At 37.9% G+C, this 25288-nt stretch overlaps 1 protein-coding gene across 2 annotated transcripts in view; it reads left to right on the forward strand.

The window, feature by feature from the left end:
• CNTNAP5 (contactin associated protein family member 5) overlaps nt 1-25288 on the forward strand; it is a 488740-nt gene that overhangs the window by 225258 nt on the left and 238194 nt on the right. For both annotated transcript variants that reach the window (XM_060774167.2, XM_060774159.2), the window contains exons 6-7: nt 1692-1876; nt 11074-11217. In XM_060774167.2, coding sequence (XP_060630150.2) covers nt 1692-1876; nt 11074-11217 — 329 coding nt within the window. The remainder of the gene's footprint in view (nt 1-1691; nt 1877-11073; nt 11218-25288) is intronic.

The following is a 25288-nucleotide window of genomic DNA, read 5'->3' on the forward strand; positions in this document are numbered from 1 at the left end:
TATGTAGCCTGAAAAGGATCCTGCATAAACATTATTTTTCAGAGTATTTCCACCAAGTTACTGTGAGGAGCTTTTATATTGTCTTTGGTGGAAGCAGGCAGGAAGTTGCTCAAGAATTATAGAAGTCCTTGCATCTGTTCCACTTCACTAGGAACCAAGGCATGCTTCAAATGTCTCAACCAGTCTTCCTCACCTTTATATCCTCCAGACGTTTTTGACTATAATACTCCCCATTCCAGAATACTTCATGCTGGTTGAGGCTCTTGGAACCTGTAGTTCAAAAACATTTGGAAAATACCAGATTTGAAAAGGCAGGCCTTCACCCAATAAGAAAGGAAACAGCAGGGAAAACTTCTAAATTAAAGTTAGAGCATTGTATCACTTTGCACTGTGCCTCAGCACAGGTCAGGATTTGGTACAAATTAAAGAAGAAGCATGGGGAACAAAAGTTTTCTTCTTTTGCAGAAAGTCATTTTAACATGGTTTATTCTTGATTTACAAATGGTGAGGAAAAAATTCTTTTCTTGCAAAGGGCAACATGATTGAAAAGGAATGTGCTGAAAACCAGTGCATTTTCTATTGAATGTCCTCTGGCAAAAAATAAAACTTTTTCACTCATGAGTCCACTGCAGATTAAACATGAAAACTATGGCTTAACTTTGCATGAATGAGGCTTATCAGGAATTAATTTCACACCCTCCCACCCACCCACCCAAACCTGTAGAGTCACCTCCTATTGCAATATAGAGCAAATCTACACTGGCCTGTAAATCCAAGGCAGGATTTATTTATTCTTCCACTATACTGAAGGTCAAAGTAAAATCCTTTGTAAATATCATTTTCATTTCATATTTCCTCCATGATATCCTAAAATATTGGCATTCTTGTTTGTTTTTCTTTGTACTCTGAAGCTGCCTCAGTTACAATGTTTCTCATTAAAATAAAAATAAAATTCAATGTGTGTTATGGCTTAAAATGTCAAGAGTAATTAAACTGTATTACCCCAGTTGACAATGTATCTGAAACATTTATATAGTGCAGATTTTCAACTAATCCAGATGGTATCCTTAAGTGTTACAGACTCAACTGCTCTTTCGATCTGGGCAACAGGCAGTGTAACTACCCACTTACTGTTGTAATATATACTTTGGCATCATTCAGGAAACAAACTTCTGACATAGTTTCCAGATATTCAGTCACAATCCTTACTGTGGTGGATTCAATTCAGAGCTGAAATTATATATTTTTATTTATTCTGCACCATATTTTTTCCCCTGAAGTATATTGAGCAATGAGTACATATTCCATATTTGTTAATTGGAAGTAGGAATGCTGAATCAAGGGGTGAGCTGGCATGATGTGGTAGTATATTCCATATCACCTCTGTTCATATCTTCCTGACACTTGTCCTACCATTAGATGTATTGAAATGAAAATAATTTTAAAAATAAAATTATTTTGGTCTTTTCTAGATGGGACATTGTATACATTTAAGATCAGCATTAAAAGAAATGGGGTTGAAAGAGTTTCACCCAGTGAGTAGAGTCAATACTGACTGCTCTTATGGGGCAAAAGCTATGAACTCTGAAAGGAGGAAGCCCGAGGAAGCATGCAAGCTTTGTTGCCTTGCAGAGAGTGGATACCAAGTATATTTTGGAGTCACCCAACCATGTTTTTTCCTGCCTCCTCAGGAGATGCCAAACTACGTTTCAATAATGGCCACACCACTGTCACCTTAGGCAGTCTCTTGGATGACCAGCACTGGCACTCAGTTCTCATTGAGAGATTCAATAAGCAAGTGAACTTCACAGTGGACAAGCACATGCAGCATTTCCGGACGAAGGGAGATTCGGATGACTTGAACATTGATTATGAGGTACGTCTGGACTTTTGTGCATGAAATGTAGTAAATAGAAACTCTAGGAAATTATTTCAGGGACTTCGCTGTTAGCGTCTACCTTGGCTTTGTCTTCAATAGCAGGAATGGCATCCAGTGGGTTTTCTATAAAATTCCATTACTGAAATTATAATTTTCCTTGTTTTCTTAAAAAATAAAAACTCTGTGGTTTCAGATTCACATTCTGAGTAACAACACATAAGACCTTTTTGCCATACATGCATAATGAATCATAAAAGTTACAGCAACAACTAAATGTAATAAGTGTATCCTACAAGCATGCAGTAATTATTATGAGATGTGTCAGGACCTTTATATAAGAAATGTAATCATTGCAACTCTGGAGAATTATTTCACTGACTCAGCCATTACAATCCACCTTGGCTTCTTAAGAAATTGCAATGATGTCATCCAATGTACAGTAACATTTATGTCATAGGCAATATAAAGAGGACACTGTAGCATAAGTACCCACAATAAGGGAAAATGTGAATTTAGCTAATCCAATAACCTAGCTTATCTTGATTTCTTTGAACTGCCATTTTTCAGATGCTTTTGGAGTACAACTCCCAGCACCTCTGGTCATTATTTAACATGAGATTTCACCTCAGCATGGATTTACAGACTATCTATGTTTGTTTTTCTCAAAACACATTCAAGTCTAACATGTTCAACCCTAACTTTGGTCACATAAAGCCTGCACACAAGAAGTGGAGCTGAACATTAAAAAGACTGGTGCTCTCAATCTGCTTCTGTTGATGGACAAGGTCTACAGTAAGGATGTACTTGTGTTTGAGTGAACATAGTTGCTTGAAGATGTAAAACTTACATATATTCCCACTGGTCATGGTGGCTGTGGAGTTCATGATGCCTAATATCTGTGTGTGCGTACATGCACACATGTGCGCACACACACATGTATTAGTATATATTAGGGCTGGGCGGTTTCGTTTCGTTAATTCGTAATTCGTTAATAATTCGTTAATTTTTTTAATTACAAAATGATAACGAAACATTCTGGAGCAATTTTTTAAAAAAACGAATTTTTAAACACGTTTTGTAAATGCTTCGTATTTCGTTATTGTATTCGTTTCGTTATTGTTCTGAGGTCGTTTTGTTATTATTTCCGCATGTCTGGGGCAAGTTTTTTGTTTAATTAGCGAAAAAAAATTATAATATCACACCAACAGTCAACAACAGAGGGAGAGGGAAGCTTCAGAAGTTTTTGGAGGTTTTTTAGCGTATTTCGCGGTCGCGTCCGCCATTAACGAATCGATTCGTTATTGTTTCAGAAATCGATTCGTTAATGTTTTGTAATTTTTTTCACATTTACGAAATTTCGTAAATATCGAACTTTTTAAAAGGAAAATTTTGTAATTATTTTAAATAACAAAACGCAAAAACCCCCCAAAAATGAATCAATTTTAGAAACAAATTTTTCCGTTGTTACCCAGGCCTAGTATATATCCATAGCTACCATGAAGAGTGGGAATACAAGGATTCTTTCCTATCAACACAGTGAGGTTTTGAATGGAAGGAACAAAACTATATACGCTCATGTTCTCTACACATACAAGACTTGGATGCCTGAACAGGGCTCATGGCAGTCTTAGAGAGATAAGAGTAAGGTAGAATCAATCCCCCCCCCTCTCTCTCTCTCACACACACACCTACTCACAGTGAACACACATGGGAGCAGCTGGCATGTGAGCTGCAATAATAGATGAGTTCAATTGAATGCGTGGACAAAGAGTCATGTGAGTATCATTGGCATGGCTGGCAGTGACATCCCACTGCTGCTTCATGAATTTACATCAGGCAGTGTTGTGAAAAGCATTCTAGATATTAATAGCTGCCACACACTGAAGCAGGTGCAGTGTTTAGTGAGGTGTCAATTGTGTCATTTAAACATGGCTCAGAGTCAATGCTAGCATATCTGCTCTTGTCTACGATTAGCCTTCCTTGTTACATGCTGTTTTGGGAAGCTAGAATAATTGGTTCTCTTTTCTCGTGTCTTCCCTTTTAGTCTCAAGAGCATGCTTCATTTTGAGAAGAAGGGTCCCTTGTAAGTTACTGGTATTGTTGGCTCAGGTTTCATCCCACTCCCGTTGCTTTAGCCAAGCCAGCAAACCAGAAAAACATCAGAGCATTTTATGTTTGCTTTTGGGATATAGTTTAATTTGAGCATACTTTCAACCTATTTTCTGTCTCTTATACAATAACTATTTTAGGCATGTCTATGATATGCCATAAAACAATATAGCATCCTACAGTATAATATTAGTATAAGTATAAAAATTATATTTTCTTGCATGAAGGCAGAACACCTTCCCTGATAAAAGAGATACACAAAGAATCTGTCCAAGAAACAGTCACAAAGTAGGCCACACATAAATAGTAGAGAAGAGGTCAAAATGTTATATCTAAGCATTGACAAGACATGGTCAAAAGGAATAGGATACAAACAACTTGCGATAGCCTAGCAGGTCTGCAACAGCTAAGTACCTACATGAGGTTAGTATAAAGGATATTTGTAGAGAAAATATGTCAATTTAAGTGCACATCCATTTCATAAATCATTGTTTGACTTCAGAAAACATATTTACTCCCCTCTTCTAAATTGACTTAAGCTTTGCCCATTTCCTATTATTGTTCCTCTCACTTTCCCCACATCCTAGCTATTTTATCTCCTTCATTGTCTTCTCAGGCTTTAAACTTTACATGGCTATAAGGGCATATAAAACAAGAATATAAAATATGCTCTTAGCTCCAAGTGGTAAATATGATGTTATGGAGACTTTGATGATCATTTATTATTTCTGTAGTGTAAAGCGGAGGTTTTTAAGGATATATGCACAAGGCTGCAGAACATAATACTTTCAGGACTTCCTTCTTCTGTGAGAAAGACAGGGTATACAATACATCCAATATAATTTATAAATAAAATGAATAAATTGAGCCAAACATTTATCCAAAAATGTGATGATAAAATTGATTTGGAAGAACATAGCTACTCTAATAGATCTTACTGTCATGTAGGCATACGTAAGATTGCAACCTGTCATAATACTTCTATAGGAATAATTTGACCTTCCATATGCTGTTGGACTACAGCTCCCATCACACTTTACCATTGTTAGTTATATGAGAAGGCTGCATGATTACCAGCCATGTTTTAGTGTCATTCTAGAGGTTGATATAAATTCAAGGATGAAAAAAATGCCCCCAAATTCTATATTTTTGCTTTACTATGGTCCCTTCTACACTGTCATATAATCTGGGTTATCAAAGCAAATAATCCACATGATTTGTTTTGAACTGAATTATATGAGTCTACACTGCTATATAATCCAGTTCAAAACAGACAAACTGGATTTTATATGGCAGTGTAAAAGGTGCCTATGTCTGAAACTCAACACAATATACTGCATTGAATGGTCTGTTAACTGAGTGATTTAGTACTAATGTGATGACCTTCCTTTACTGTATCAACACTTGATTTCATGTTGTTCTATATAAAATGGCACAGAACAGCATTTTTTAACATTCATTTTAACATTAACATTTCAAAAGTAAATAGAGAGTGCCAAAATCAATATTCATTATTCGAAATATGTTTAATTGCAACTACAACATATGACTGTTTATGTATTATAACAAACTGATGAATCAGATAATAACAGAAGTTTCAGGGATGTGGTTGAGATGAGATCTGGTTTTGTCTTTTCAATCTACTAGTCACTGTGACTTTTACTGTAGCCAATCAGCAGTAGCAACAGGTGTATAAGGTTTTGCTTCTTTTCTCAGATGTCTTGAGCTCTAAGTAAAAGTCTTAGGAACCCCTAATAAAATGCCCCCTGCCCAATTTTCTGAGAATGAATATATAACTTCAAACTACATTACACAAGTGAGCTTCATATGCTCAATCTTCCTGCCTGAATTCCGATTTTCAAAGCCCTATTCAGGTGTTCAGAAGACTGTTGAATCAGCAGGCAGAGAAGTAAACCGTCTAGCCAAGACTCTTCAGTTATTGCTTTGATTGTTTGAAAACAGATTGTTCTGAAGAAGAAAGTCTCCTACAAATGAAGGGCTTCCATATGTACCAGATTTTGGCATGGATAGGGACATATTGGTGTTGGTGTTGAAGTGTGCAGTCAAACAATTTTGATTTGTGGTGACCCTCTTGCAGGGTCACCTTGATAAGATTTATTTAGGAGAAGTTTATAATTGCCTGCCTCTTGAGCTGAGACAGAGTGTCATGTCCAGTAAGTTTCATGGCTGAGAAAGGATTCAAATGCTGGCCTCCTGGAATCCTGTCCAAATACTCAAACTGCTACCCCATAAACTTAATTCTCATTGGAAGTCCAAATACTTTTACAATTTTCTCCTCATTGTGAGAAATTTTATGAAACTGACACAATATTTGGGAACTATTCACAGTTTGGGATTTGCTCTGTGCAAAATGGACAATTTTTTGTACAGAAACATCATTTTCTAAACTATTTTTAGCAGAGAAATATTGGAAAATAATATGAACTTTTTCACACAAAAATCCCCATAGACATTTTCTGCATAGAATAGGCTCCTAATTATGGAGTTTCCTATTTGTCCAGAATTCTTGTCAGGAACTTTTGGGAATCCCATTTTCCATCTACCATTCAACTATTTTGAATATTCGTTTAATCTCTAATAGAGAACATTTATGAGTTGAAGGGAAAATGGCTTAGAAAATGGTGTCAGGAGGAACGCTTTGGCTTCCTCGACCATGGCCTGCTTTTCCAGGAGGGTGGCCTATTGGCAAAGGATGGAAATCACCAAAGAAGAATTCAAACAAAAAGGTCCGCAAGGCTAAAGCACAAAACGAGCTCAGGCTTGCAAGGGACATTAAAAACAACAAAAAGGGCTTCTTTTCTTTTGTCAGTAGAAAAAAAGAAGAACAAGGAGGCGATAGAGCCTCTTCGAGGAGAAGATGGGGCAATGCTGACAGGGGATAGGGAAAAGACAGAATTGCTTAATGCCTTCTTTGCCTCAGTCTTCTTACAAAAAGAAAGTAGAAGTGGATGAGGGATAAGAGGACATCCAATCCCAAATTGGGAAACAAGTCATTCAGGAATACCTGGCCACTCTAAATGAATTCAAGTCCCCTGGGCCAGATCAGCTACACCAAGAGTATTGAAGGAACTAGCAGAAGTCATTTCAGAACCATTGGCAATCATCTTTGAGAGTTCTTGGAGAACGGGAGAAGTTCCAGCAGATTGGAGGAATACCAATGTGGTCCCATTCTTCAAGAAGGGAAAAAAGGATGACCCAAACAATTACCGTCCGGTCAGCCTCACGTCGATACCAGGCAAGATTCTGGAAACGATTGTTAAGGAAATGGTCTGCAAACACTTAGAAACAAATGCAGTCATCGCTAATAGTCAACATGGATTTATCAAAAACAAGTCATGCCAGATAATCTGATCTCTTTTTTCGATAGAGTTACAAGCTGGGTAGATGCGGGAAATGCTGTGGATGTAGCGTACCTGGATTTCAGTAAAGCCTTCGACAAGGTCCCTCATGACCTTCTGACAAACAAACTAATCCAATGTGGGCTAGGCAAAACTACGGTTAGGTGGAGCTGTAATTGGTTAAATGGACGAACCCAGAGGGTGCTCACCAATGCTTCCTCTTCATCCTGGAAAGAAGTGACAAGTGGTGTGCCGCAGGGTTCCATCCTGGGCCCGGTCCTGTTCAACATCTTTATTAATGAGTTAGATGAAGGGTTAGAAGGCATGATCATCAAGTTTGCAGATGACACCAAATTGGGAGCGATAGCCAATACTCCAGAGGACAGGAGCAGGATTCAAAACGATCTTGACAGATTAGAGAGATGGGCCAAAACTAACAAAATGAAGTCCAACAGTGACAAATGCAAGATACTCCCCTTAGGCAGAAAAAACAAAGTGCAAAGATACAGAATGGGGGATGCCTGGCTCGAGAGCAGTATGTGTGAAAAAGATCTTGGAGTCCTTGTGGACAACAAGTTAAACATGAGCCAACAATGTGATGTGGCGGCAAAAAAAGCCAATGGGATTTTGGCCTGCATCAATAGGACCATAGTGTCTAGATCTAGGGAAGTAATGCTACCCCTCTATTCTGCTTTGGTTAGACCACACCTGGAATACTATGTCCAATTCTGGGCACCACAATTGAAGAGAGATATTGACAAACCGGAATGTGTCCAGAGGAGGGCGACTAAAACGATCAAGGGTCTGGGAGAACAAGCCCTATGAGGAGCGGTTTAAGGAGCTGGGCATGTTTAGCCTGAAGAAGAGAAGGCTGAGAGGAGATATGATAGCCTATTAGCCATGTATATATGTGAGAGGAAGTCACAGGGAGGAGGGAGTAAGCTTGTTTTCTGCTGCACTGGAAACTAGGATGCGGAACAATGGCTTCAAACTACAAGAGAGGAGATTCCATCTGAACATGACGAAGAACTTCCTGACTGTGAGAGCTGTTCAGGAGTGGAACTCTCTGCCCCGGAGTGTGGTGGAGGCTCCCTCTTTGGAAGCTTTTAAACAAAGGCTGGATGGCCATCTGTCAGGGGTGCTTTGAATGCAATATTCCTGCTTCTTGGCAGGGGGTTGGACTGGATGGCTCATGAGGTCTCTTCCAACTCTTTGATTCTATGATTCTATGATTACTACTGAACTTTCACATGATCAAAAACTATGACTTTCTCGCATTTGGATTCAATTTTTTCCCCACTAAATCCATTTTGACAAAAATGGTTTTTTCTCACCTGGCAAGGCACGAGTTTCAAAACATGATTTGCCAATCTAGTTTGGAGAGTAAGTATACATACAGTTTGGCAGTTCAGGTTACATGGCATACTATGCCTTAACAATAGTAAAACCATGGTTTACCATGAATCAGAAGGCCTTAAATAGATGGACAGATAGGTTAGTGCACAGGAGACCATAAAGAAATCTAAAGATCAGCCATGTAAGAATTAGACAAGAGGATACTACACCATATAATTAATACAGTTTAATACCACTTTGCAAGAGTGTTGGCCTTCTGTGCTAAAGAGTGCTGGTGTTTGATCATGCTACAACTCCCCTGATTCCATGGTATTCAGACATGGCACTTAAAATGGTGTCAAACTGCATTAATTCAACAGTATAGATGTATCCATAGTCAAGCACACATTCCATTGAATTTGAGCATGTATGACCTTTTAGTGGGTAGTAACCTTGATTCATTTTAGTCTACTGATGCTTGAAATTCAGTGTAAACTTTTCTGGCTCACAATTACTGGAATGAGGTGCAGATAGGAATTTAGCTACTTATCAGATTTTGTCCTTACTGGATGTTCCACACAGTTATTTGTTCAGTGAACCAATTGGTCAGGCAGAAAAGGTGAGGTGACAATGAAAGTGGGTGCAGGAGGGAACAGATCATGCTCAAGATCACTGAGGTCTTGTCTGCACTGCCAAAACAAAATCTGCTTGGTGCCACATTTTCCCGATTCTACTTTGATCCTGTTAACATCACACAAATCACACACATCATACTGACATAGCTATAACTGCCTACGCATTTGCCCCTGGTGAATTCACTTCCCTATTAGGGAACAGTTCACATTATTTTTGACCACACTGCAATGGTAACTCCTCTCTTTTTCCCATTATACTTTTGAATAAATGTATTCTTTGTTAAGCAGATATGCCTTCTTGCTAATATATTGACATACAAGTATCTGCCCATATAAACTTTAAATAATAATAACAACAAAAATTAATTTGGGAAGAATCACTTTCTGGTGCGAATGGTCACATCCCACCCACCAGTTCCACCCATCACTGACTCCTCTCCCTAGTGACAAGGCAAAGTGATACCCCCGATAGGGAAAGCCACATGCTTAAAAGTAAGGATTTTCTGTTAAATCTCAAAGTAAAGGACAACCTTTTGAAACAGTTTAAAGCCCAAACACACACATTGCAAACACATTATTACAGACATTGAGCATCAAGATTACAGCCACTATGAAGTGAATGCATTTTTTTAGTTTGTGTAGACAAGTCCTAAATGAGTTTTATACTCATGAAAGCCAAATGAGGTGATCTCTTTCTTGTTACATTGATTATCTCCCTTCTCTTTCTATCATTTTAATCCTGAGCCTATTATGAATCGTTTTATATTTAATGTTTCTCTCAGCTGGTCTCAGAACTTCTTGGGGGAGGGAGTTGAAAGAGGAAAACAATTTCCCCCATTTTCACTGGTTATTCCCCCTCCCTACTTCCCATTTCATAAAGGAGGGTTGTTTCCATGATGGCGCCATAGGTGGGGGAAATAACAGGAAAACAGGGGGGAATTTTTTAAATGGACGTGCCTTCTCAGTGTAGCACCCCCTCCCCTTTTTGGCCTCCACCCAGTGGAACAGTACCATATAATGACATTTATTTTAGTACACTTAGGAGATTAAAAACTAAGGTAAGGGGGAAAAACAATTACTTTGGTAATTAATTGTTTTTACTGATAATTAAAGAAACTGTTTTTTTTCCAATACTGCATCAGTATAATTGATATTTATTGCCTTGGGTTTTTGAACCCCACTAAACAATCCCAGAACTGGCGACTTTTGTAAAACGGAAAGAAAAGGGCCAAAGTAGCAGATTGTTGGAGAAGAAGACTAATGATTCCTAGAAAAATAATTGCTGTTTAAATGTAATTATTCCTCTTGAAAACAAGTTTTATTCAGTTTCCAAACTATATATGTGTATACATAAGCAATATATAACATGATGATACTTTAAATAAGCATTGGTGGTCTTTGTTCACACACACACAGAGAGAGAGATATCGAATGAGAGAGAGAACTGAATTTACCATTAAAGGATTCTGGTACTTACAGTCCAAAAAGTACCTTGTCAAAGATCTGAGCTTGGGTGGCAGTACAAAGTCCTTCTGCATTTCATTCAGCCCTCCATTTTGATCATAACATTTCAACTTTACAGTGGCCTGCTTCAGAATCAGAAGACCCTGTTATTCTATGTGTTTTCTTTACAGTTTGTCTTTTTCATACCTACAAACATGTTTGTTTAGTTTCATTTTCCCATTAATGTTATGGCTTGGAAAGAGTTTTGGAGGTTTGATCATTTGATTTAAAGTGTTCAATTCTTCTCCCAAAGCTCAGTTTTGGAGGAATCCCAGTCCCTGGAAAACCAGGAACTTTTCTGAAGAAAAATTTCCATGGCTGTATTGAGAACCTTTATTACAATGGAGTCAACATCATTGACCTGGCAAAAAGACGGAAGCCACAAATCTACACTGTGGTAAGAATGCAATGCATATTTGTTCTTTTCTTGAAACTGCTGCACACTTTTTGGACTTTTGCTGCACATTTTGATAAGCATTCTGATTCCTGTTTGAATTTTGTACACACTTTAAAAAATCCAAATTCACATGAAAACTAGAAAGAATGATATTGTGCTTGAAACTGTGTAAAAATTATAGCAAAAAGAGAGATAGATTGATTCAGTCCTATTGTTTTGCATGTTACTGTTTTAGAAATATTTTGGCCCACAACACTGGTCATGGAAAGTGATTGTGTCACTTACAGCTTTGGGTGTTTTCAATCATCTGGATCTTTGATATGTTGTGTGTTGAAACCAGGGTATATGAGCAGTGTATGTTAGCCAAAACTCCTTAGAAATAAAATCTGCTCAAGCAGCTTTGAAATATCAACTATAAGCAGTGCTTTTCCTCATGCCTTAAAGCAGAAATATATAACATCCAAGGAAAGGAGACAGCCCTTAGTCAAGAACCTCTAACAGATGTTTCATCTTGTAGCGATTGGTCCCTGGAAATCCTTCCTTCCTTCCTTTCCTTAGGCGATCCTTCGCTTTCCGAGGATGATTGTCTTCCAATATTCTTGTGGGTCCATATGTGGCCTGGAAATGCTCTTTGATGGTTGGTGAATCAGGCCAGTTGGTTCCTCCTTTGTTACATTATTTTTGGAGAAAAATTCTGACAGGGGCACTTGATTCTTTGGCTGATGGATGAGGTAATTTCAATCAGTAAATCTGCTCTGGTTTCAAGGTAGATGTTAGAGGTGTCATTGGAGTATGGTTTGAAGATTTATAAAAAAAACACTAATGAAACTGAAGGAGAGCTCTTATATATAGTATGATACATGGAACAACATGGAATGATGCACTTAACATATCTTTGAGGGGGCAGGCAGGAACTAAATTTTGAATATTTTTAATTTTGAATATATCTTTCAGTATGACTGTAAGTGTGGGAGAGAAGAAAAGGATTAGTTTAGCAAAGATTTTCAAGGGGAAGTGTATAAGTAGGACTAAAATAGCCTATTATATGTAAAGTCATATATATATATATATATATATAACAATGTAAAATGGAACACTTAAAATGAGTGGTAAAAATCGATTGAAACATTTAATCCTACTCCTAAATTGATTGTGCTTTCTCCTTGGCAATGCATGAGATTTCAGGGCAGACAAACTTCTGTTTTTTCCTTTGTGGGGATTGTTATTTCTGTGCTACAGTTGTAACATACATTAATTTTAGGATTGTACACTGGGTTACTGTAGTATCAATCAATGATTTATTACAGTCTTTGACCAGCACAGTATAAAATGGGGCACAGGTGCCCAAGGAAGGTAATCGCAGTTCCCAAGTAGGTCAGATAAAAAGCAGATTAAAAACATATTATAAAAGAGACAGATTAAAAAGCAGACTAAACTTACAGTTTAAAGTGCATGTATGAATCTAAAACAGGGGGGCGGCTAATAATAAATATCAGACAACTGGGAGGCTCTAAAAAGGGATGAGAGGGGAGCATTTCAGTCATTACAAATCATTCTAACTATATTCCCGGCAGGAAGTTGCCTGGTGGAGTCGGTCATCAGCCGTCTAATGTTGATTGCTGCTGCACAGAACTTGGCAACACTGTAGGTTGTCGCAGAGCAAGAGTTCGAGAGCAACAGGGAGGTGTAATATCTTTCAGTGTGCCCTGGATGTTTTAAAAGCCATGGAGTGATGAAATTAGCTCTAATGTCTCTATAGAATACACATTGGAGGAGCACATGTTCAGTTGTTTCAATGTAGCCAGACTCACACGGGCAAAGTCTCTCCAATGTAGCCAGACTCACACGGGCAAGGTCTTCTGGTATCTCCCCTCCAGTACTGCCGATGGAAGGGCATGGCATCATGCCAATGTGAAAGCTGTAGTATCTCTATGGCTAGAACCATAGCTGAAAAGACTTCTTTGGACTACAACTTCTCAAATCCAATGCTAGGAGTGGAATTTGGGAAGCTGTAGTTAAGAACAGTTTCCAATCTGTAGAGAGAACATTTGTATAAACAATTACATATCTTTAAAGCCTGTGAACATTTTAGTTGATCTAATATTTTCTCCCATTCAAATTCTTTTGTAAAAGAAAAAAAATATAAAAAGGTATGTGGATTTCTCAGAGTGAAACACAGCATGTACATTGGATCTATTCTTTCAAATTACCACTCTGTCTTCTCAGTTCCTCTTTAATTTTCTGTTCAATAAAGGCTGCTGTATATTTTAGAACAAAAGTTCTCTTGTTACTGTTCATATTTCCCCAGTTTTTTTCCATTTTTCTCAAGACATGCTTTGGCTTGTGTAACCTGAGGCTCTATCTAGCTACCCCATTAATTTGGTACTGGAAAGCCACTGATGCACCACTGTCCTAGTACATTAGGAAACATTGGGTGGTATTGTGACAAGCTAGAGAAAAAATTGCACAGTGACCCATGAAAAGTTACCGTCATAGTCCATTTGTTAGCGTTAGAAGTGCCAAAGCAGAGTAACATTGGCCATTATATGTGGTTGACCTAAAGCTTGCTGGTCTATTGCCTCATTTGACACTATCTTCAAGATAGTGAAGTCCATGCAAAGCAGAATTGGGAAAAGCATAGCCTTCTGACTGCATGTGCCCCTCCTTAAAATGTTTTTTTTTTTTTTTGCTCACAGCATCTCTAGAATCCCCAGACCAACTGATTTATGTATTGATGTTATTTTGATGTATTAATGTATTGTTATATTGATGTAGTTGCCTTAGTTACTGTTTTAATTGCTAATGTTGTGCACTTTGTATATTGGTTTTGTTGTAAACCGCACTGAGTCGCCTACGGGCTGAGAGAGTGCGGTATACAAATAAAGTAAATAAATAATAAATAAATATTCCCAGAAAAAGAGAAATCAATTGTTGCTCATGGAAGCTTTTAATATAGTAATGGGAATTTTAAATGTCACAAGGCTTCCCTCCAGGTCAAGAATCTGTTTTCCCTTGGAGTAAGGCTTTATTAAGGTGACCTTGCCCTAAGTTAACCCAGATCCGCTCCGTGTGGCATTTAAATACTCTGGGGATGATCCATTTCTATACCGACCTAAGTAGTCAATGTAGAAACAGCCACAGAAAGAAGAGTCACCCTCAAATCTGCACAGTTGCTACCCCTAGCCTATAGTCAAGATTCTTTAGCAATATTTGAGTGCTCTTTGAGAAAGGGGATGAGTAACAGGACTCTGCCCTCCTAATTTCCCAATCTTCATACTTTGGTTGTAAAAATAAATAAAAAAGAAATAGCAACTGCATTTGGCTAAATGGGATGGCAGAGTTCCTTAAGGATGGAAAACCTGATAAAGCATACCTTCAAATCACATGGAATTATATAATTGCAATCCCTTGTATACAGCTACAGGTGTTTTTTAAATTTTCCCTAGTAACTTGAGGAATGAGTGAATGGTGTTGGCAAGATTTGATCACATGTCCCTATCTACCTCTATTTACATAGAAAAAGAATGCCTGGATAGGGCTTATCTAAGGTGCTAATAATGACACTTGGTTCAGCATAGCAAAGAAGACAACCAATGTTGGTATTGTTTGCCCTGCAAAAACTGTAATGGAAATGCAGTGAAATCATTCTTAATTGCATGGTCTGCAATGTTATAAGTTGAATGGGCCAGCAGAAACCAGCATAGGCTGAAATCTCACCTGCCTGGGCCTCTGGACCCAGAACTGCTGAAACAATGCTGCTGATCCTATAAGTTAGAACTCCCTGGAGAAGCCTCAGGGAAGCACACTTAGCTTTAATCATACTTCTTTGCAAACCTGCATAATGAGTCCCTGATAAGTTCAGGCACTCATTATGCACTACTTACAGAGCTACCATTTTAAGGTTGGAAGAGCTTGGAAACCTTTATCATATGAAATAACGGGAATACAAGAGCCAAAGTTTCCTATTTCATGATGACTAAATCCACCCTACATAAACACACATAGACAATGTGTTCTTCCAATTGATAGCAAATTCATATTTTAACCCTATCCTGCTTCTGCGAATAATAAGTACCTGAATAGATAGGAATAGAATAGATAGGACGAAGTCAAACTCCATAAATTCCACTACCTTCTTCAGTCTATGAAATGAATAGGCAAAATCTGAATTTGAGAATTGTTTCATTTATGTAGCCCTCCTTTGCTTATTTACACACACACATACATTCCTAGAGGCATACAAATAGCTGACCACCTAAAGACATGCATGGAAGAAAAAGAGATACATCCATACCCCCCCCCCCCCCCCAAATTCACATATGAAGAAACAATAGAGTGGGGTCAAAATGGCCAAAATTATATTAAGGAGGAACAACACACAAGCTATAAGAGGATGAAGCAGTTTGTCTTAGTCTGAGTTTCCTGGAAAGGAAACGATTCTTGGGTTGCTGTGAGTTTTTCAGGCTGTATGGCCATGTTGCAGTAGCATTCTCTCCTGACATTTCTCCTTCATCCATGGCAAGCTTCCTCAGAGGTTTGTTCAGAGGTCTGTTGGAAGTGAGGCAAGTGAAGAGTGTATTTGTGTATCTATCCATCTATCTGTGGAATGTCCAAGGTCCATACAGCCTGAAAAACTCACAACCCAGTTATTCCGACCATGAAAGCCTTTGGCAACACAAAAAGTTTATTTCTCTCCCTTTTGGGAAGTTAATTGAGCACAAGCTATTTTTTGTACTTGAACTCAATTTGCAGTAACTGAAGTAGGCAAAGGGCATAGGGGAGTCTGGGGGAGGAAAAAACTGGAGTGTTTTTAAAATGATGTTGAAAAAATGGGACAAGAGAGGATTAATTGGGACTGTTTCTGATGAATTGGAACAGGGTATAAGGATGGTGAAGGATATAAGTTCAGCAATTCCTGGCTGTTCTTCTGCTTTAGGGGCCAGAACAATGGGGTTTGGATTTTATAGAGAAGATTTCTATTCTAGAGAATATGTATTTTCCAGATGCTACATGACATTTGCCCTCCCTATTTTGACGGTAGCCTCTGTACAACTTATTACATTTTTAAAGTAACTTGTAGGCAAAGGAGACTGCTGTTGTTCTGCCTCCCCCAAAGCCCAAAGCTGATGCATACACATTCACACAGCAGCCCTAGTCCTTGTGAGGAGATTGGCAGCAGCTATGGAGATTGCTAGTGTTCCCCACCCCCTTCGCAGAGTCCAAGGCCATGGCTTGAATGGATCAAGGAATTGCATCTGCAAATTCCAAATTCACAAATGTAGAGGGGAGGGTTCATCTACACTGTAGATGAACTATTATGGCATAATACTATGGAATCCTGTGAGATACATTCTATGAGTCCCCTAGGGGAGAGAGGGCAGTCTACAGATTTATTATTATTATTATTATTATTATTATTATTATTACTTGAAACACAACAAGATGAGTCCACAGCAGACAAGATCATTCTGCTGGCCGTTGTATTGGACCACACGTCGGACACTTTCCAAGTGTCTAGGACTGTGTGATGTATTGGTGAATAATGCTTGCAGATCCCAGTAAGGTGGCCTTCTGCAGCTGGCAGATGGTAATTTTGTCAGCGCCGATTGTGTTTAAGTGCCGCCCAAGGTCTTTAGGCACTGCACCCAGTGTGCCGATCACAACTGAGACAACCTTTACTGGCTTGTGCCAGAGTCTTTGCAGTTCAATCTTTAAATCCTCATATTGTGTCAGCTTTTCCAGTTGTTTCTCTTCAATCCTGCTGTCACCTGGGATTGCAACATCAACGATCCATACTTTGTTTTTTAACACGATCGTGAGGTCAGGAGTATTGTGCTCCAAAACTCTGTCTGTCTGAATTCGGAAGTCCCAGAGAAGTTTGATGTGTTCATTTTCTGTAACTTTTTCTGGCTTGTGATCCCACCAGGTCTTTGTCACAGGCAGATGGTATTTGTGGCACAAGTTCCAATGAATCATCTGAGCAACGGTGTTATGCCTCTGCTTGTAGCCTGTCTGCGCGATCTTCTTGCAGCAGCTGAGGACGTGATCTATTGTTTCATCTTCCTTGCAGAGTTTACATTTGGGATCTGTTGTCGAATTTTCAATTCTGGCTTTGATGGCATTGGTTCGAATGACTTGTTCTTGGGCTGCCAGAATCAGGCCCTCCATCTCCTTTTTAAAGTTCCATTTGTGAGCCACATCCATATTTTTTCTTTGTCAATTTGGCTCTCAGTTTTTTTCCAGGAACTGTCCATAGAGAGCCTTCTTTTGCCAGTTTTCTCTTCTGCTCTGGATTGTGTTTTTACAGTATTCACTCTTTGTCTTTTGCACTTTAAGCAATTTACTACTATTAACTTCCCTCAATGTTGGTTCTTGACTGCCTTTTACATAATCTGCCAGTACATGTTTCTCTTCTTCCACCGTTTGTATTATTGTTATTGTTATTGTTATTGTTATTGTTATTATTTAGTTTGGTAAAACTACAGAGAAGTCTCAAAGACATTGTAAACCTTTGACTCTCATGAATTCATAGCATTGAGCCATGTCAGTTAAAGTGGTGTCAAACTGCATTAATTCTACAGTGTATGCACCCGATGAAGTTGCTGCCCTTATATCTGCAGCAGACTTTCCTGCATAGATTCAGGTGTTCTGAAATATCTTCTCCTGACATCACAAGATTTTTGAGACCTGGATTTGCTCTAACTTAAAGGAAACAGGATTGAGGAGAATTGAAAGAAAGTCTTATCTGCATGCCCGGCATGAATTTTTAAGAGCCGATAGTGGTTGAGTAGCAAGATGAGAGGGATTTCTCATTTTTTTTCTTCATGATGAGGTGTGCATTCATCTCTCAAGTGAACTTGAGGCTTTGACATCAGAAGGCTGTGCAGAGTGTGGGAGTGACAGTTCAGAATAGCCGGGGTCACAGTGGCAGCAAAATGGACTATCTTGGGAAATAAACCAAAAAAGGTAGCTTCAAAAGAATGGAGAAAATTGCCAGTGACAGGTGAATGTAAGCTAACAATTCATTCTCTTTCTCTAAATTCTAAACACATCACTTCAGTCAAATGCTTTGAATTTCCTTCAGTCTTGCTTAGATGTTAATCTCATTATTAAAGAACTATTGAGTATCTTTGATCTTCATAACCTTATAATTATCAAAAGCCGGTCAAATGTACAGTGGGTTTAGTCTGTGGGAGGGGAAAAAGCCAGGAGTAGGAAGAGAAGCCTTTAAAAACATTTTTGAATTTTTCCTCTCAATCAATTTGGAAGCATTCACACTTAAACATAATAAGCTTTGTTTTGAGGTTGCTTCAGCATGCTTTGCTGAGTAGAAAATGAAAGATGGATTTATTGTTGAATTTTCACTAGGATAGTTAAAGATGAAGCATGCTAGGGTTTCTGAAAATGGATCATCTTCGGAATATCTTGGACCATTGGATGACTTCTTTTTAGCAAGCTTTCAACAGGCATATATCTGGATACTCACTTAAAATGATGAGTTTGAAAAAGGATGGCAGTTGTTGTGAGATAGTTGAAATGGCCAACTATATCACAACAACTATCTCGCAACAACTGTTTTAATTTCTTCCCTTGGCATGTGTGTGCACGCTTGCATCTGCAAATAGAGAACTACCACAGAAAGAAATGAATTCTGCCACCACTATGACTGATACTATTTCAATACATCTACAGCTTGTATTTTGTACTTTGGGGGGGGGGGGGGTATAATTATATTTGAATGGGACACCTGAATATAATGCTGCCATAAACTTAACATGAAACAGCAGTGTGATGTAGTGGCTAATTCTAGGCCAGATCAATAAGTACAAGAGTGTCCACTTCAGATCAAGGGAAGTAGCAATCCCATTCTGTTCTATGTTGCCCAAATCTCATCTGGCATACTGTGGCCAATTCTGGTTACCCCAGTTCAAGAAGGATATTGAGCAGCAGCTAGGACCATCAAAGATATGGAAATAAAACCTTATGAAGTTAGTTGGGTATGTTTAGCACAAAGAAGAGAAGACTAACATGATGGCCATCTTTCAATATCTGGAGGGATGTCATGTAGATGATGGAGCAAGCTTGTTTTCTCGTGCTCCAGAAGCTAGAACACAAAGCAGTGGATCCTAATTCCAAGAAAAAGATTACCAAGTAAATATTTGGAGGAGCTTCTTTTTACTGTAGGAGTCTATAAAGAGAGGCTGAAGGGAGATTGTTCAGAAGTGTTGTCGTTGAATATCCCTGTATGACAGGAAGTTGAACCAGATGATCCTTGTGGTACCTCTCAAATATAGTATTCTATGATTCTGCATTTCTCTCACTTTAAACAATATGTTGGTTGAATGAAGAAGGGCTGCTTGAGCCTAAACTCTGGCCATATGTGACATTATTGTGAAGTACTCAGGATCTATTGTAATTAAACTCCTCATCCTAGTAGACTCACTGTAATGAATCCCTTACCTTAGCTGGCTGCCTGAAGCCAAAGGGAGTGGGCCTGGCAAAGCCATGGGGTCCATTTTGACTCTAACGTAACCACAAGCTTTTTATGCAAGTATGTTACTGAAACCATTACGCATTTGTACCTGAATTATTTCAAGCTTGTTCAATAAACATTCTAGTTCTTTTATTCAACTTATACCAGCCTCAGTGTGAATACCTTTGTGGTCAAAGTATTATTAAAGTCAGCTTCACAACAGCCTCTTAGAATCTATAGTGGCACAGTGTGTGTTACAGAACAAACTCTCAATATTACCTTAGCCTGATTAAAATTGAAAAGGTGGCAGCAGACCTCATTTGAAGAATCATTTTAAGTCTCTCAGTTCCAGTGGTTCCTAGTTCCTAACTTTTAAGTATACAGTTGGCTCAGCAACCATACTCCCTCTTCCTTTTTGACGGCTTCATATTAATTTTGGTAAACAGTACGTTCATATATTTCTGTAGGTGATGCCTGTGTGTTTTGTGTGCTGATGGTGTTGGCATTGTAATTTTGGCTGAGCAGCATTGGGATTATTTTATGTATTTCCCTGTCTATAAATTAAATTAAAATCTTACTCGGTCGTTATACTCACCAACAAAAATGAAGCCTCTCATTATCGCCCCACAGATAATTGCAAAAAAAATTAAAACTATAAAAGAATGATCCATGTGTTTATCATAAAACATGTCACATTATTTTTTTACATATATTCAAAACTAGCCATCCCCTGCCACGCTTTGCTGTGGCCCAGTCTGGTGATCTGGAAAATAAAGTAATGGTTTCTAATATATGAAATTCCTTTATGCTTGTGGGTAAACAGTATTCCTTGTTGTTTCTATGTCAGTGTTGATGTGGAGATTGTCTGGTTTGCCTACTCTGGAACATGCGACATGTAATTGTCCTTCTTTAGGGGTCCTTTTCAAATCGATGATACTATATCTATGTGTGTGTGAATCCTATATATCTATCTATATTTATGACTGGATGGCTCTTTGTCAGGAGGGCTTTGATTACATTTTCTTGCCCTGGTGAAAGGAGTTGGACTGGATGGCCATAAGTATGGTGGTTCTGTGTGGGAAGTTTGCCCCAATTCTGTCGTTGGTAGGGTTCAGCATGCTCTTTGATTGTAGGTGAACTATAAATCCCAGAAACTACAACTCCCAAATGTCAGGGTCTATTTCCCCCAAACTCCACCAGTATTCACATTTGGGCAAATTGAGGATTCGTGCCAAGTTTGGTCCAGATCAATTATTGTTTGTGCTCTCTGGATATAGGTGAAGTACAACTCCCAAACTCAAGGTCAATACCCACCAAACCCTTCTAGTATTTTCTGTTGGTCATGGGAGTTCTGTGTCCCAAGATTGGTTCAATTTCATCATTGGTGGAGTTCAGAATGCTCTTTGATTGTCGGTGTACTATAAATCCCAGCAACTACGACTCCCAAATGACAAAATCAATTTTTTGAGTGAAGGACATACATTGGGTTGTTAGGTGTATGCTGTCCAAATTTGGTGTCAATTAATCCAATGGTTTTTGAGTTCTGTTAATCCTACAAACTGACATTACATTTTTATTTATATAGATATAGAATATTTATAGTGATTTCTCTGCTATAGCACTGAATTTTCCCCAAAAAGGTTTTATCAGGCTTTGGTCTGTATTGTTTGAATTTATGCTTCAGTTCTACCAACAGTGGTTATTAGTTTCTCTGTCAATGGGGCAGTGAAACTGATCTAGGTTTTAGGCTGAACTTTAAAGGAGCTGTTCAACATGCTCAATCAAGGCAACTTTAACATCCTGGATACTTTCCTTTAAATATATAGATTAAAACACAAGGTGGATTCATGCTTCCATTGGCATGTAAACCCAGAGCTTCCACTAATTTCTATTGATCACTGTCATCACAGGTACCACCACTATACCATACAGTAGTAGTCAATGTGGAAGCATCGGCTTGACGTTGATAGTCTCTTTCAAGTAATTTAAATAAGTTATACAACTTAAACAACTTGAGTTCAAACTAACTGAAAGATCCTATCTCCCTACATGACCCAGTTTGAATTTTAAGACTTTCAGGGTAAGACTAACTCTCTGTCCCACTATCATTACAGACATATTTGGTAAGGATACAGAAGATATCTCAGTGGTCAGTCCCAGGTGGAATAATTTCTTGCAAAAGGAGGTTCAATTGCCCCCTCTTTCCTTTTTTCTGACCAGCAGGAAATAACTATTTATTTGATTTATACTTAATTTCGCAAATAGGGTTTCTAATGAGATTGTACTATTTTTAATTGTATTTATATGGTTTAAACTTTGAGTGTTTAACTAAACTGATTTTATTATTATTATTTTACTTCTGAATAAATAATACTTTAACTGTACTAGTTTTTAAAATGCTTTTAAGCTACCTTATGTATAGCAAGAAAGGGAAGGTAAATAATTAAAAAAGTAAGTAAGTAAATGTTCTACATTATTGATGTTAGTTCATAGACTATATGCCCTATTGCATCTTTTCACAACTTGGGGCTGATCAAATGTTTTGGACTACTATCCTTGACATCCCTGACCATTGACCATGTTGATTTGAGCTGACAGTGAATAGGAATTCAAACATCTGGAGGACACCAAGTTCATGAAAGTTATTGGAGAGCATTCTAAAACATATTTGTATTCGAGAAAAAGTTTTGAATGTGTAAGGACATAAGCCTTTTACGCTGGAGGAACTGGGTGTGGAAGGTTTGTCATTAACCAAAGTTGGATATGTTGATATCAAATACAGAATGACTACTCTACTGAGTCCACATAGTTGTACCACATTTTTCTTTTATTTTTCTTTCATTGTTTTGAATGCCTTTGAGCCAAAAGGGTAGCCATACTGTTTGTTAACTTATGAGCAGGTATTTTCAGTTTATGCAGTTTAGCCTAGATCAGCAAGAGGAGAAACATAGCTTCCATTTGAGCAAATTTGAAAATACACGTTGAATGTGATTTTCTTGCTTCTTGGCAGGGGGTTGGACTGGATAGACCACGAGGTCTTTTCCAACTCAATGATTCCATGATTCTATACATTTGCACCCAGTTTTCAAAGACAGACATCGAAAAGACATAATTTTCTGAAACAAGGGAGGGAGGCAATCATAATTTTATTACAAATAGTTTCCCATTTCAAAGCAGAAACAGTCATAGTTTGATGTAAGCTTCAAATATTGAGTTCTAGAGAATAATTATCAGGAGTTTTGGAAAAGTACTTTAAAAAATATATACAACCCCATTTTCCCCTAGCTGGTCAAACTAGCTTTTCTTGCTCTACTGATTTGGCACAAAGGTGTCAAATTTGGGCTTCTGCAAATCCACTCTTTTCAGCTATCCTGTCTTGTTCTCTTCCACCAAGGTGAATTTGAAAGACTAGATTCAAGTCTGCTTTCTTTACTGCTCAAAAGAAGGAAATATCCAGTGATCTATATTGTGTTTTGTCTATTATTCCCTTTTCTGTTTTCCCCCCATTCATTTCTGAGTAGAATGATTGATGATTTTTAAAAGTGGCTGCTGCTGTCCTTTGCAGTCACGCCTCAGCTACTGGACCAGGTAATGAAGTGATAATGCTCAGTTACTGTGAGAGTAAAGGCTGTAAAATCTTTTGTTGCACTCTTGGCCAGTGACCTAAAAGCTTAGGAGACTCAGATAAAGAAAATTCAGAATTGCTTAGCCAAGCATATGATCTTCCAAGTCTCTCAAATGGATGAAATTTCACTCTGCCGAGCACTTTTCTTTTTGTTATCTGATACTTTTTGGTGCAAGGAAGTAAGTTTTCAGTAAAAAGCACTCCACTATGAATATCTTGGCTCTCTGGTGACCACCTCCCCACCATCCCACAACTAAAAAAATTAACCTTTATTCTGTATAGAAATACCAATATATTCAGAAAATCCTGAGAGCAGCAATGTTAATCTCTATCTGTCCTCTGCACCAGAGCTCAGAAAAAAAGATGCTTAGGATTACCTTTTTGAGCAGGTATTTATTCTGGGTATGAGATTGAAGGACATACAGTCTAACAAGATAAATTTCCCAAGCGCTTGTCTTCATTTGGAAAGGCCCTCTTGATTTGATCACCAGCTCTTGAACCCTTTTGATCAGGAATTGTTTTCTTCCTATAAGTTCAAAGAAATGAAGAAACTAGTTAGTTTCTCACAGTCAGAATGAAATCTCAGTTGACTTAACCTTTGACAGATTTTATAGGCTGATGAAACATTTGCATACCATCAACCATCCACTTTTGCCTGGGTTAGGAGCACAGGATTCCGGCAAAAGTGACAAACAGTAAATAAAAACATTCTATTTTTTACTAGAGAGAACATCTTTCTAGGAATTTCTAGGTTCTCCAGCGCAACTCCACCAGAAGATTCCTAAAGATTCCCAGAGAATGATCCTCCAGATTCTATTATCAGTTTCTATTACCAGAAGTTGGCCATAGCATTACACTGGGGACCTAGAGATTCCCAGAGAGAATATTTTGATCAAATCCATGCATAATCCAGTCCCTAAAAGTCAAAACTGCAAATGTGGAGGGCCATCAGATATTAAGCATGCTTTATTCTGTACTTTTTTTTAATCACTTGCAACTCATGTTGTCAATTCATAAGCAAGAAGGGGCTCATAAAGTACTGGGTCAACATTTCCAAAGAGGAAAATGGTATTGGTTAGGCCTATGTGATCATTGAAAAAAAAAGTTTCAATACTAATTACAAAATTAAAGGGTGGGGAAAATCATTTCTAAAGTGCTTACAAAATTGGATGGGGTCCATATGATAACCCTAACAAGTTAATTACTTTTTTGTTACTTTTTGTTAAGTAATTGTGGGGAATTGGAAAATTCCAGGGGCTGCTTTCTCCCTCATTGTTAGAACTATTGACATGAAACTTGCTACACTTATGGAATATACTTACCACTGTTAGCCCATTAAGTTTCATTTATTTATTTATTTATTTATTTACGACATTTCTACCCTGCCTTTCTCCAACCCGGAGACAACTCAAGGTCGCTTTACAACCAAGCAACCATTTGATGCCTTCAACAATATGCAATTAAAATGACATTTAAAACAGAATTTTAAAAATACATACATTAAGGCATTTTAAAACATATGAACATATAACAATAATACAAGAAATATATATATATGTGTGTGTGTGTGTGTGTGTGTGTGTGTTTGTGTTTCTATGTACAAACTCAAACATTTGGAATGTTTCCTCAGTTATCTTTATTCAAGCCAATCTATTAAAATGTCATTCAAAGATTAGTGTGTCTCAAATTCTACAATTTCATTTCTCATCCTAGTTATTGCTATTGTTAACATATATCATTCACTTTTAAATTCCCCAAGGGTTCCTTAATGTATTAACAAAATCTTCATCATCCATAATTCCAATACTTAATCCTTCCTAAAACTAAAAAAAAAAAAAAACCAAAAAAACTACAAGAGCTATCTCCTTGAATTTTGTATACAATGACACAAGATGGTAGGGGATCATTCACCCAAGTTTCAGAAATATTCATACATATACTAATTTTTGGTAATTCTTTTAAGTTTTGACAAA

The sequence above is a fragment of the Anolis sagrei genome, chromosome 1 (assembly GCF_037176765.1).
Source record: "Anolis sagrei isolate rAnoSag1 chromosome 1, rAnoSag1.mat, whole genome shotgun sequence".
NCBI lineage: Eukaryota > Metazoa > Chordata > Lepidosauria > Squamata > Dactyloidae > Anolis > Anolis sagrei.